At 34.1% G+C, this 14,306-nt stretch overlaps 1 protein-coding gene across 1 annotated transcript in view; it reads right to left on the bottom strand.

Annotated features, from left to right (window-relative positions):
* Positions 1–14,306, bottom strand: part of LOC120225841 (protein eyes shut homolog) — a 160,414-nt gene that overhangs the window by 72,818 nt on the left and 73,290 nt on the right. The window contains exons 3-4 of the mRNA XM_039224025.1: positions 6,420–6,613; positions 5,146–5,276 (exon numbers count right to left, since the gene is read on the bottom strand). Coding sequence (XP_039079956.1) covers positions 5,146–5,276; positions 6,420–6,613 — 325 coding nt within the window. The remainder of the gene's footprint in view (positions 1–5,145; positions 5,277–6,419; positions 6,614–14,306) is intronic.

The following is a 14,306-nucleotide window of genomic DNA, read 5'->3' as shown; positions in this document are numbered from 1 at the left end:
GTCCTCTCAGCCCTACACTTATGTATATTTTGGCTGTGTCTGCTTGCTAGATTTCCTCATGGCTGCAAGATGGCCTCCGGTAGCTCAGTGACACTGTTCAAGAAAGTTTTTTGATGTCACTATAAAGTTTGATTGTTTTACATTCTTTTAAAATCTCCAGCAGGAGGTTTAGTTTTGCAGAGTTTCCACCAGTTATTTAAAGTATCAAAGTGCAAAAGAATGTCCAATTTACTTTAAGACAACTTTACTTTCCTGTGGCTAAACAAAAAAAAAGGGGGGGGGGTAAAAAAAGCCACTTCTTTCACCTTTGTAAATAGAGAGCAATGACAGTAGAGAAAATTCTCTCATTTCTGTTCTCCCATTTCTGTGTCAAGTCTTGATGCTGGAAATGGCAAAAGGTTTACTTACTGTCACATTCACTATGGATGACCTCATTGTCTAGCCAATGATGATTCTAAAGTTTAGGCCAGGGGTGCCTGGTTGGTTCAGTCGGTTGAGCGTCTGACTTCGGCTCAGGTCATGATCTCACGGTTCATGGGTTCAAGCCCCGCATGGGGCTCTGTGCTGACAGCTCAGAACCTGGAGTCTGCTTCAGATTCTGTGTCTCCCTCTCTCTCTGACCCTCCCCTGCTCTCTCTCACACACACACACACACACACACACACACACTCTCTCTCTCTCTCTCTCTCTCTCTCTCTCTCTCTCAGAAATAAAAAAAAAATTAAAAAAAATAAAGTTTAGGCCATTCTTCTAGTCATACACTTGTATAGCTTCTGGGTCCTTATTTATTTGAGAGCCATGAAAACTCAGTGCGCAGCCTTCTCATGTCATCATACTATAATTATACTAGGAGTCACTGTTGCCTCTTAGAGGGTAGATTGAGGATCTGCTTCTCAGGAGCCACAGATAGGGAGACATCCAACCTATCATAGTCTCTGAGGTCTCATCCATTTTTCACCCCCTCCAAAGGCACCTATCTCTCCTATTTTCCTCAGCATAATCCTCTCTAATGTCTTATAACTTGGACTTCATTATTTTAACCTCTTGTACATTGCTTTGGGAACTGGACAGTTTCTTCCAAGATGCTTTCTTTTCAGCCTTGTCCATCCCCTACTGTATTTCAGAATGCTGATCTGTGAATCCTGCCCGGGTCCTCCTCATGTGATGTGCTAGCAGCAAGTCAGAGGTGAGAGGAGAATAAGGTCAGCCATTTATTTCCTCTACTCCAGTTGACAAACTGTAGGTCGTCAGTAACTGTATTTATCTACATAAGTTCATAGTTCATGTCAGAATGTTCTATACTTCAGCTACAGTTTTCTCCTTGGTTTCCATTAACCACATTCTTGGCTTCCATTTCAGCAGTATGAAAGGGAAATGACTCCACACTGTTCCTAAACTCCGGATGATCAATCACACAGTGTTTGTTTCCTTTAGCTCTCTTTAAATCCTTTATTCTTTTCATTCAACTAATCCGGATTATTCTGAGTGAACCATAGCTGGATTCCTCTGAATATTCAGAGAACCTCTTCAAGTGTTCTTCCAAATATTTTCTTTCATTTTCAGCAATCACTGTATCTCCCAAACTGTTCTTTATTTTAAAAATTTTATCCAAAGTATTGACCTCCTGGCTAAAACATTCCTTAGTCATTTCAGAACATCACCAAAGTTCTACCTATCTGATTACTCCAAGACATCAATTATCCATTTTCCTTCCCCCCCCCAGATTCCATTTGTACCCCACTTGCTCCCAGTAATGCCATTTATGATAATTCACTACTGCTACTTATTACTCTATTTTTAATTTTTTTTTTATGTATTTCTGAGAGAGAGAGAGAGAGAGAGAGAGAGAGAGCGTGAACAGGGGAGGGTCAGAGAGAGAGGGAGATACAGAATCTGAAACAGGCTCCAGGCTCTGAGCTAGCTGTCAGCACAGAGCCAAACACGGGTCGAACCCACGAATGTGAGATCATGACCTGAGCCAAAGTTGGGCACTTACCCGACTGAGCCACCCAGGAGCTCCTACGTATTACTCCTAAAAATAACTTTTTTTAATGCCAAGTTCATAAACATCTAAAGGTTTCAGTAGTCTAGGTGTTAAGAGAAATGGTAGTTTATAGACACAGGTAAATATCAACTCTTTTCTGACACTTTGTTGCTTGTGGTCTCTAGACACCAAATAAATTCTTATAACTAATGGTTCACTCTTTCTCAGGGAGGTCATTTTGTTTCAGTTCCTCTCTCTAATCATAGAAATTTAGGTCTAGTCCATAAATTTAAACAGAGAAACTGATACCATCATCAGTATTCACTTCATTTCACTCCTTCCCAATCCCACATTTTTTTCTCCTGAATTCAGAATATAAGAGGAAACGCAAGTGTATGGATGTAGGAGGGAAAGGAGTAAGGAGGGTTCTCTGCATTGATGCCCTTTGAGCTCATCTCCTCTTACCCGGTAATTCTTTTTTTTTTTTTTTAATGTTTTATTTATTTCTAGGAGAGAGAGAGACAGCGTGAACAGGGGAGGGTCAGAGAGAGAGGGAGTCACAGACTGAAACAGGCTCCAGGCTCCGAGCTGGCAGTCAGCACAGAGCCCGACGTGGGGCTCAAACCCACGAACCGCGAGATCATGACCTAAGCGAAAGTCGGACGCTTAACCAACTAAGCCACCCAGGTGCCCTTTACCCGGTAATTCTTAAAGTATGGCCTCCAGATCAGCAGTTAAAGAATCACTTGAGAATTTGTTAAAAATGCATGTTTGCAATCCCCACCGCAGATTTACTGAATTAGAAATTCTAGGGGTGGGAAATAGCTGTTTGTGTTTAAACAGCCCTTTCAGAGATTCTAAAGCAGCTAAAATCTGTTGCAGCCAAAGTGTGAGAATCATTGATCTAGAAAAACCTTCTAAGATAGCCATGCACAGATAAATTATAATTTTTAAAGGTATTTAAGGTGAAGAGCTTTCATTTTTTTTAAATTGTTTTCAGCTGTTCCCTTAATCTCCTTTGAGACCAGACGAATAGGGTCCAAGACTATTTTTGTCATTGTTTCAACTTCATAATTTATTAATTTATATTGATTATATCTTTATCACTTCTTTGAGTCAGAAGTAGAAATGTGTTTAACCGTCACTGTGTGTTTAGAGTGTGGGAATCTGGGTATGGAAAATCTGCTCTTGTGTTCCACATCTGTATCACAATCTTACTGATTTCTGAGGCTTAGGTTTTCACTCATCATTCAAATTAGGCTGCATTATTTCTGCCTTGTTGAAGCAGTTCTGTTTGTACTCTCCTGTCACTTTCTTTATATTTTACCTTCTATTAATAAGGGCTCTTATTTAACCAAAGCAGGGGCCTATGTTTTTATTTAAGTAGATTGGAGATGAGCACAATTTTTGTCAAATTCTTGAAAGGATGTGGTCATTTCCATAATGAGAACACATATAGTGGGGCTCACAGTAATTTCATGATTAAGTTTACTTCAAAGTTGTTACAACTAGCCTACCTACATGACATGTTTCATCCATCTTAGGGAAACCTAACTGGAATTTTTACAGTGTCCATCCTCTCTAACCCATGTCTAACAAAGCATTCAAGATCAAACTCTATGAGGGGCGCCTGGGTGGCTCAGTTGGTTAAGCATCTGACTTCGGCTCAGGTCATGATCTCAAGGTTCGTGGGTTCTAGCCCTGTGTCGGGCTCTGTGCTGACAGCTCAGAGCCTGGAGCCTGTTTCAGATTCTGTGTTTCCCTCTCTCTCTGACCCTCCTCTGCTCATGCTGTCTCACTTTCTCCCTCTCTCTCTCTCAGAAATAAATAAAACATTTAAAAAATAGAATTTAAAAAAAGATCAAATTCCATCATTTTAAAATTAAGTCTATTAATTAATAATAGAACAATCAACTGAGAGTAGGCAACAATGCTATATAGTTTCCCTGTTGATGATGAAATTTAAGAAAAAGGCTTCTAGACAACCAGAATAATTCTAAAAATAAGGGCCAATAAAATTATCATACTTAATAAAAAATGAAATCAATATTATATATGTGAATGTATATTTACCCATATTTATATAATCCTATCCATTTTTAAATGATTATTTTTCTGTTATTTACAAATATACTTGCATTATAAGGCTCAGATTAGAAATTATAAATTAAAAAGTCAATATTTTTAAAAGAATAAAAAGTGAATTTATCAATAAATTAATATAAGATTGAAAGCATATATAAATTTGTGTGGACTGGTTAGAGCTTCTAAGATATTGATATAATGAAGAAGTTTCTCTTCACTTTCTTTTGAAAATGTCACATCTTAAAAGCTTAGTATGTTTTTTCAACTTTGCATTTAGATTCCTTTTGAAATTGATGAAAATTCTGTCCTTTGTACATTTGTAATACATATGCATATCCTGTTTCCTTTCAGTATTTTTAAGCCCTTCCTATAACACAGCTTATGATTTTCTGTTTTTATGAATATTCTAAAATTTTGAATCTGTTTATTGCCCTTCAGTAATGCCCAACAGAACTTACTTTAAGCAGTCAGATAAAAGTCAAGCAAGTGTGAAGAGTCCAAATTATACTTCCTAATGGTGTGAGAAAGTATCTATAAAGCTATTTGAAATGAACTAAAATTCTAAGCCCCGATAACTAGGTCACTTCTGTCATTTACAAATGGTTAATTTTTAGCAAATTCTTATTTAAATAAAGTACTATTTCCCAAAATACTGCCTAAAGACCCTAACTGAAAACTATCAGCTGAGGTGTGCATATTGAAGGAAGAGATGGTTTACTCTATACTTTCAAAATATAATAGTTACATTGTCTGTGTATAGTAGATATAGTTATCTTTTCTTTATAGATCTTCAAATATTTTTCCAGTTATTCCAAGTATCTCTGATATAAAACCATATATATGTTTTATAACTATTTGACCAAATTATTCCTGGGAATTTCTTAAATGTTTATTTAAAACAAAAAACTCATTAACCCCCATTAAAATGTTTCTACTTCTACTTGAAATATAATATTAGATGCCATTAATATTGTAAATAAAATTTAAACTTAAAATAGAATATTGTTTTATTTTTGTTCACATGGCTTTAAAACTCATGTATTTAGTTTAAAAAATAAGAAATTAATTGATCATACCTGCAATGATAATTGTTCTCATATTTTGTACATGTGGCATTATTCTCGCAAGGAAATGACTCATGTGGTGTTTGAGATTGTCTCTTACAAAGCTTGCCTATAAATATTGGTGGACAGGTGTACATGGTGTCCTAGGAAAGATCAGAAAGTATTTTTTACAAAAGTTTTTGGATATTTCAAAGAAAATGAAAGGATTCTTACCTGGAGAGAGATAGAAGCTATTTTCATAAACATGTAGAAGTTCTCTGTGCAACAAGAAAGATAATATTTTCTAAAATGTCACAATAGTGTCTCCCAGCTTATACACTTTTCCTACAACTTGAATTCAACATACCTCTAATTAAGAATTAGGAACTACCCTTGTCTCCCCCTTGAATGTAAACAAGCTGTGGTGCTCTTTCATTTTCAAAGCTATGTTTAAAAGGCTCTATAAGATCCTGGATATCTCAGTTATTAGAGCATCAGACTTTTAAAAGGCCATATAACGTCTGTCTAATTATCTTGGGATACTTGCTTTTGGCACCCAGCCACATTGCTGTGAGGAATCCCAGGCCTTACAGAGAAGTTACATTTAGGGTTCTGGATTGGCAGCTCCAGGTGAGGGCCCAGTTGACAGCCAGTATCAACCACCAAACATGTGAGTTAGGATATCCTGAAGATATTAATATTAATTCATAATACAAATTCAAATATGAATCTTACTAAAATAAAAAGTGAATGGTGGCAATTATTACATTTCCTAGTCTTTATTAAAATGTTAAATTAAAATGTTAAAATGTAACAATATCAAATAAACAAACAATTAAAAAGCAATAACTAAAAATGAAATGTTTACACAATTACATTATTCACAAGGGAGGATTTCAGTGGAAGAGCAAAAAATAAAATTAAAGATTTTTTAAATGTTTATTTATTTTTAAGAGAAAGAGAGTGAGGAAGCATGAGTGGGGGAGAAGGGAACAGGGAGAGAGAGACAATCTTAAGCAGCCTTAATGCTCAGTTCAGAGTACAAACTGTGAGATCATGACCTGAGCCAAAATCAAGAGTCTTATGCTTTAAGCCACTGAGTTATCCAGGTGCCCCTGAAGATTGTTTTTTAAATTTTTTTGTTTGTTTGTTTGTTTGCTCGTTTGTTTGCTCATTTCTTTTTCACTTAAAATTGGAAAAAATGTAAATCAACAAATGAAGTATCTTTTCTGATATTCTCAAGTTTGAAATTTATAATATGTTAATGCAACTTTAATTATATTTGTACTTATCAGATAAAGACTTACATTTACAATATGAACACAGCCAGTTTCATTCTGACATGATATTGATAGACACTCATAGACAACAGTTTCATGGTTTTGATTGAAAAATTCTTCTGGGCATTCACAAATGTAAGCAGAGCTTTTATTTTGGCAAATTTCTCCTTTCCAACAGGACTGAGAAATACAACATTCCATTGACTTCTCACAGAATGGACCTTAAAAGATCACACAGACATACAAAGAAAATATAAGCATAAAATATACTTATAAAGAATATCTTCAAAGTTCATTATAAAAAACAGATTTATGGCAGCATAATTTATGTGTCATAAAACATACCAATTGCAGATAACTTACCCATTGCAAAATAACTTTTGCAAATGTGTAGATATTTGACCATCAGCAGAATCCAGTTTTAGCATCTTTTGATTACCCAAAGAAGAGTTATTTCAACTCCAGCCACAGACAACCATTAATTTTTCTCTCTCTATAGATTTGCTTTTTCTGTGCATTTCATATAAATGGAATGGTACAATATGTTGTCTCTTATGATTGACTTCTTTTGCTTAGGATAAAGTATTTAAGGATTTGTAATGTTATATCATGTATTAATATTTTGTTACTTTCTATAGATAAAAAGTAATTCACAATGTATACCTTTTGTTCATCAGTTGGCACACATTTGGGTTGTTTCTACTTTTTAACATTTTTATTGAGATATAAGAGATATAAGATATAAGAGATATAACATTATATTAGTTTTAAGTTTACAACATAATGATTCAATATACATAAATATTGCAAGATAATGACCACTATAAGTCTAGTTAACATTCATCACTACCCATAGTTAGAGTTATAAAATTTTTCTGTAATGAGAACTTTTAAGATCTATTGCCTTAGCAACTAACTTTTATGGAAAATGAATTCATGCACAAGTATTGGGGTGGATATGTATTTTCACATCTCCTAAACAAATTTCTGGCTGAGGTGTATAGTAAATATATGGGTGACTCTTTCTTTAAAAAAAAAAAAATTTTTTTTTGTGAAAGTGTGTAAGGACTACTATTAACTCCATATTTTCTAGGTCTATATGGTATTCTATTTCTTCTTGATATAATTTTAGTAATGTGTATCTTTCTAGAATTTGTCTATTTATTTTAAGTAGTCTAATTTGTTAGCATAATGGTGTTCATAGTATTTTACTATAATTTTTTTTATTTTGAATGTCATTAATAATGTCCTCACTTTAAACACTTGGTTTTATTGACTTGTGTTTTCCCTTATTTTTTGTTATTCACTCCAGATGAAGATATATTCATGTTGTTTTTCACAAATATCAGTGTTTAGTTTCACTGGTTTTTCTCTCATGTTTTAGTGATTTTTGCTCAAATCCTGTTCCCTTTCTTTTGTGTGGTTCTAATCCAGTTTGCCTTCTTTCTCTGTTTTTTTGAGGTAGAAGCTGAGAATATTGATTTGAGACCAGTTTCTTTTTTAACGTAGAAATTTAGGGGCGCCTGGGTGGCTTAGTCGGTTAAGCGTCCGACTTTCGCTTAGGTCATGATCTCGTGGTTTGTGGGTTCAAGCCCCGCATAGGGCTCTGTGCTGACTGCCGGCTCAGAGCCTGGAGCCTGTTTCAGTCTGTGACTCCCTATCTCTCTGACCCTCCCCTGCTCACGCTCTTTCTCTCTCTCTCTCTCCTAGAAATAAATAAAACATTAAAAAAAAAAATCAGAACAATGATATTCTCTATCAGCATTGTTTTAGCTATATTTAATAAATTTTGACACAGGGGTGTGTATGCATATGTAATTTCTTCTTTGGGTTATTTTAGAAATTTGTTTAATTTCCAAATATTTGCAAATTTCCCAAAAGTTTCTGTTGTCAATTTCTACGTTAATTCTGTTAATATTGGTAAGCATATATTGCATGAATTTTATTTTTTCCCATTTATTGTTTGAATAAGTACAAATCAATGGGTTTTAAAATATTTATTTACAATGTTGTACAGCCATCACCACTTTATAATTCCAGAATATTTCCATCACCCCAAAGAGAACCCCTTTGACTATTGATAACCTTCAGCTGCTCTTTCCTCAATGTTTTTGAATCCACTAATCTAATTTTTGTCTCTATGGAATTTAAATTTTGAATTAAATCTATGAATTTAAAATTCATAAAATCATACATTTTAATTCTTTCAAATTTATTGAAACTTATTTTATGGCTATGTTCATTTGTTTATATATTGTCTACCAACATCAGAGTTGTGCATGTGCATGTTTGGTACTTGATGCAACGTTAGAATGAGTGCCTCCTTTAAGTTTGTGTCCTGGGCAAGTCACTTGCCTCCGTTTTGTACCCACCCGGATAAAATCATGTGAATAGAATTAATAAAGTGATGCTATTAATGCCCATGCCTGGGAGTTCTACTGTAGCTTTTATAAGATCTGGATCACTAAGTGTTTTACTGCACAGTCGAAAAGATTTTGTGACACTATAATTAATCTGTTGTCATTAGGCACATCATTGTGGCAATAAAAAGTAACTACAGTAGTGGCCTGAGAATTCTTGCCATAACTATCAATTCCTAGATTTCAATAACATAACTTACCCTCTCATTCTTGTTGGCTTGAACAAGGCTTTGGGCAATTCACACATGTCAGAGCTGAATGGGTAAATAACTGACTTTCTGCTAAAACAGGCAAATTGACCTCCAGAAATATCTACAGGACATTTTAAAAAGTATTTGTATTCCAAGTTCATAAACCTTGTCAACCAATTCTCTGTATAACTCAAAGCTAACAAGTATGTAACATGTTCATTAGAAAAAGTCTTTATATCAAACCCATTCATTATTGTGTGAACAGGAGCATCAAGAAACATTTAGTATGAAAAATTAAGTTACTTAGCAACAGTTTGTAAGACCAAAAAACCCACTTAGATGATAGATAATGCTGTTAATTCATTCGAAGTTAGGATTGTGTTAAATTCTAAAATACAATAAGATAAAGGCAATATAAAATATTGAGTGACCACACCACTGAAATTATTATACTAAAATAAAGCAACCTCTAATTTCAGGAAATTAGTACTTGAATAATTATTTTGATCACACAAAGAAATGAATGTGTATTTCTCAATGTTGTTATATATTAATGTCAGATTATCTTACTCCATAATTAAATATAGGGAATAATATTTGGAATACTATTTAATTATATTTAAGACATAGATGTCAGCATCATGGTAGGATATTTTATGAATGATAGTACCTTATATGATTGTAATGCTTGGTATTTCCATTGCATGTATATGTGTATTTTTTAAATAAATTTCTTAAAACAAATCTTGGATTTATAAAGGGCCTTAATTATCCAGTGTAGATTTTAATTCTCTTTTAAGTTAAACTGATTTTTGTAGAGGATAAGCAACTTGGCACACACCACATAACTGATTAATTAATGACAAATTAATAATAAAATTTTGTGCATCCCACCTAATCCTATTATAATTCTATGCTCTTTCACCACACTAGATTAGTTCTGTAAAAAAAATAGTAGATGACTCAAATACCAATTGATTTTTAGCATTAATCTAACATTACAACTCTAGTACATTAAGTTGTCCAACTTATATGTGTAATATAAAAAAGACACAAAAATATTTACTTGGCTTCTTCTACAAATAAAATTATGTAGTCTAAATATGAATCATTTGTCATTTATGCAGTCTGCAAATCTTTTACATATGTTTTAATCCTTTTAACAAGGAATCTCTAGATAAAAAATAATTTTGATAACTTTCAGTTTATTTATTTATATTTTTAATGGACTGTGATTTTAGTGTCATGTCTAAGAGCTCTCCTCTAGTCATTATATTCCAAATGTTTTCTTCTAAAAATTGTTATCAAAACAACTAGAGTTTAGTTTTGTTAATAATGTCATAGTATATGACGTAGCATATGGAGTGTAATTTGTTAAGAATATAAGAAGATATATTACATGGGTAATTAGAAAACATTTATAAAGAAAAATAAATTATGTGTGATTATAGTGATTATATTATTGTTGTTCTATAAGTGGATATGTGGTTTCTTCCAAGGTATTAAAATTTCAGACCAAACTGTGATTTCCTAAACATAATTGAATTGTGTTTATGAAGCTTCACCTCTGCTATTATTCAAGAAAGAATCCAAGATTCAGGGAAATTGACTCTTTAATGTGACCTGATATATTGGACTTAATGGAAGTTTTGTGCAAAGTAGATCATGAGTAAGGAAGATGATTTCTCAGAAAAAAATGGATGTTGGAATTGTCATTCATCACAGAAGAATAGCACCGCCAAAAAGAAGATTCATAGAGATGAAAAGAGGCTCTTCTTTTATCGTCAGAAACTTAAAACCTGGGACTCTAATAAAGGAGATAAATTAAGACACTCTTGTTGAAGAGGTATATAAGTGGTCCTCTAACACTAGGTCCTGACCTCAGGGCCAAGGAGATCTTTGTATGAGCTAGTCTAAATGTTGTCCATGATGTGAGTTCTTTGGTCAACTCATCTAATGTCTAAGTAAAAATTTCCCAACTTAACTCCTTTTTCTTATCCTCTTAGTAATGCCATATTGTGAAGTGATAGTGTGAATTTAGCATTGATATAGGAAATTAAGAAGAGATTTTATACAAACTTAATACAAACTAGCATGGGATAGTGGCAAAGAATCATAGTGGGCTGAAATGATCCACCAAATAGTAAAGATGGAGCCAGGGACCAGGTAGCTGATACCTCACGAGTGACAACCATATTGGTATCTGGAACTTGGTGGCAGAGATCGTAAAGCTTCCAGTTAGGCCAAAGGGTACCTGAACTTCATAGCCATCCATATATGTTCTAGCCAATGTTTCATTTTTAAAAATTCTAGGTGTCTAGCCCAAGTCAAAATCTTTGAATGCAAATACACATCCTTCCATCTCTCACTTTTCTTGCACTGGCCACCTGGATGTCACATGTTCTAATGGTATATCTAAAATATCCCAACAGACTGGATTTCTGAGTTGCTACCTGTAAAGGTCTATCCTGCAGAGGCACCAGACATTCAATGGCCTTCATGTGAATAAGAAAAATAATGACCTAAGATGTATTAGTTAATTAAACACAACTCAGCCTAATATGACCATTACAAAATATTTTACTAAATTAGGTTCTGTCATAACATGAGCTTAAAATTTAAGGAATAGGCTTAATGAGTGGTGAGCAGTGAAGAAATGTGAAAGGCTAGAAAGATAACAACCCACATTATAAAATATCACCTGATATAGCTTAAAAGGAATTTGAATGCATACTTATTCAACAGCTATAACAGAGGAGGTTGAAAAATAACAAAATTAGAGATGCCCGTACATGGCTCGGTTGGTTAAGCATCCAACTTCAGCTCAGGTCATGACCTCACGTATCATGGGTTTGAGCCCTTTGTCGGGCTCTGTCTGACAGTTCAGAGCCTAGAGCCTGCTTCAGACTGTGACTCCTTCTCTCTCTGCCCCTCCCCATTTGTACTCTTTCTCTGCTTCTTTTTCAAAAATAAACAAGTATTTAAGAAAATAACAAAATTAGTAGAATGTTTCAGTTGCCATTTACTTGTTTGGGCAAAAAATACACAAAAGAGGGGCGCCTGGGTGGCTTAGTCGGTTAAGCGTCCGACTTTCGCTTAGCTCATGATCTCACGATTCGTGGGTTCGAGCCCCGTGTCGGGTTCTGTGCTGACTGCCAGCTCAGAGCCTGGAGGCTGTTTCAGTCTGTGACTCCCTCTCTCTCTGACCCTCCCCTGTTCACGCTGTCTCTCTCTCTCCTAGAAATAAATAAAACATTAAAAAAATACACAAAAGAGATTTACTAGGATCTATCTGCAAACAAAAATATGAGAATGTATGTATGTGCAATATTAGGGACCAATATGAAGAATGAAAATGAAGTATGATTATTTATGGATATGGATTAGTATGGCCTAGAATATATGGGTTCTGTTTCTATTTCTTCATTTTATTAAAGTGTTTCTGTAAGTCATCATGTGAAAATAAACCACATTTTATCAAAGTACAGCATAAAAAAACCTGTTCAATGTAAAAACAAGTATTGGAGGGTAAATGCAAAGGTAGGAGACATACCTTTCCATTTTAGACTTATTAAAATGTTAAGACACATGTTTACTGCAAGCTGAATTTGCATAGAATGCTACATTTTGTTTTGGTATGTTTTATATGAGTAGCCACATAAAGCACAAATAAATCATGCAAAAATTTTAGGGAAGCATAATATAATATATCTAAAAAAACATAGCCTGTTTGGTAGGAACAATTCAGGAATCTGAATATAAAATAAGCACTTAAATAGCTCAAGAAATGTTATTATAGAGAAAGGAAATAATTTAAAGTTAACACCAATAGTTCAGATTCATCAAAGTTTTTTTAAAATAAAATTGGCTTGTTAGTTTTATTTCAATAAAATTTAAAATATAAAAATTACAATTTATTTCTAATGAAAAATAAACATACATGAAAATGCAGACTGCAGACAACAGAGTGACATTTTTTACACAATTAACCTGGAATACTTTTTCTTTTCATTAGTGTGGGGCATAAACAACAACTGCTTCCATTGTGACTGATGTATATGTGGCATCTAGTATATCAATGTGTTTTTTAGCTAATCACATATATATTTTTTAAATTTACCATTCTTTAATAAATGTTCACATATTTTGTATTTACTCTGCATTAAAGAATATTAAATATCTGCTACAAAAGGTTGTTATTTTTATCTTTTGAACATGCATCTTGCAAAAGAATATTGGAGTAACAGTGAGGGACAGAGATAACAATTTCCTGATTATATTAGCTGACAGATTCCTATCAGCCAATCGATGTATATATCTATGTATTGTACACGTGTATGATATTATCCTTCTGTCCTTTCCACTTAGGTACTCAAATATACAATCATTTATTGTGACCATTAAGAATATTAGCATACATGGGCACCTGGGTAGTTCAGTCAGCTAAGCCTCTGACTTTGGCTCAGGTCATGATCTCACAGTTCGTGCGTTGGAGCCCTGCATCTGGCTTTGTGCTGACAGCTCAGAACCTGGAGCCTGCTTCGGATTCTGTGTCTCCCTTTCTCTCCACCCCTCCCCCACTGATGTTCTGTTCTCTCTCAAAAAAAATAATAATAATAAAAGCATTAAAAAAAGAAAGAAAATTAGTGTACAGAAAGCAGTAGTTTATTTGTTTGGAACTAAGAGTAGAATTTTTCTGGCAGAGAATAAATTTATCTGTATATTAAATTAAAAAGGGTGATGAACTTGTAATGAGTTGAAAGTTTTGGTCAGAACTATTCAACTATTCAAGACGTGCTAGAGAAAGAGAATTACCATGTTGGAATATTTATGTAGGGGAAAAGCAGGAAAATGGAGAGATTTGGTTATATTTGGATCACTAAGTCACTTGTCCTAAATCTTTACAACATTTGAAAATATCTCATGATTATGTGTAGTATTGATGGATCTCTTAAAACCAACCATGGTGAGATACATACTACCAAAATTAAGTAATTTTCTTTACTTATATTGATTATACAAGTGGACTCCAGAGTCCTCAGTGGGGCTTGAACAACACTGAGTCGCACAACTAAAAGGGTACCATTTTAGGGGTTCCGGCGTGGCTCAGTCACTTAAGCGTCTCACTCTTGGTTTCAGTTCAGGTCATGATCTCAGTTTTGTGGGTTCAAGCCCCACATTGGGCTCTGCACTGACAGCATGAACCCTGCTTGGGATTTTGTCTCTCCCTCCGTCTCTGCCCTTCCCCCACTAGCACTGTCTCTGTCTCTCTCAAAATAAACAAACTTTAAAAAAATGTACCA

This window comes from Hyaena hyaena, unplaced genomic scaffold (assembly GCF_003009895.1).
Source record: "Hyaena hyaena isolate Hyena2069 unplaced genomic scaffold, ASM300989v1 scaffold_1521, whole genome shotgun sequence".
NCBI classification, from domain to species: domain Eukaryota; kingdom Metazoa; phylum Chordata; class Mammalia; order Carnivora; family Hyaenidae; genus Hyaena; species Hyaena hyaena.
Note: the sequence above shows the minus strand (reverse complement) of the source record. Positions and strands in the feature narration are given on the sequence as shown.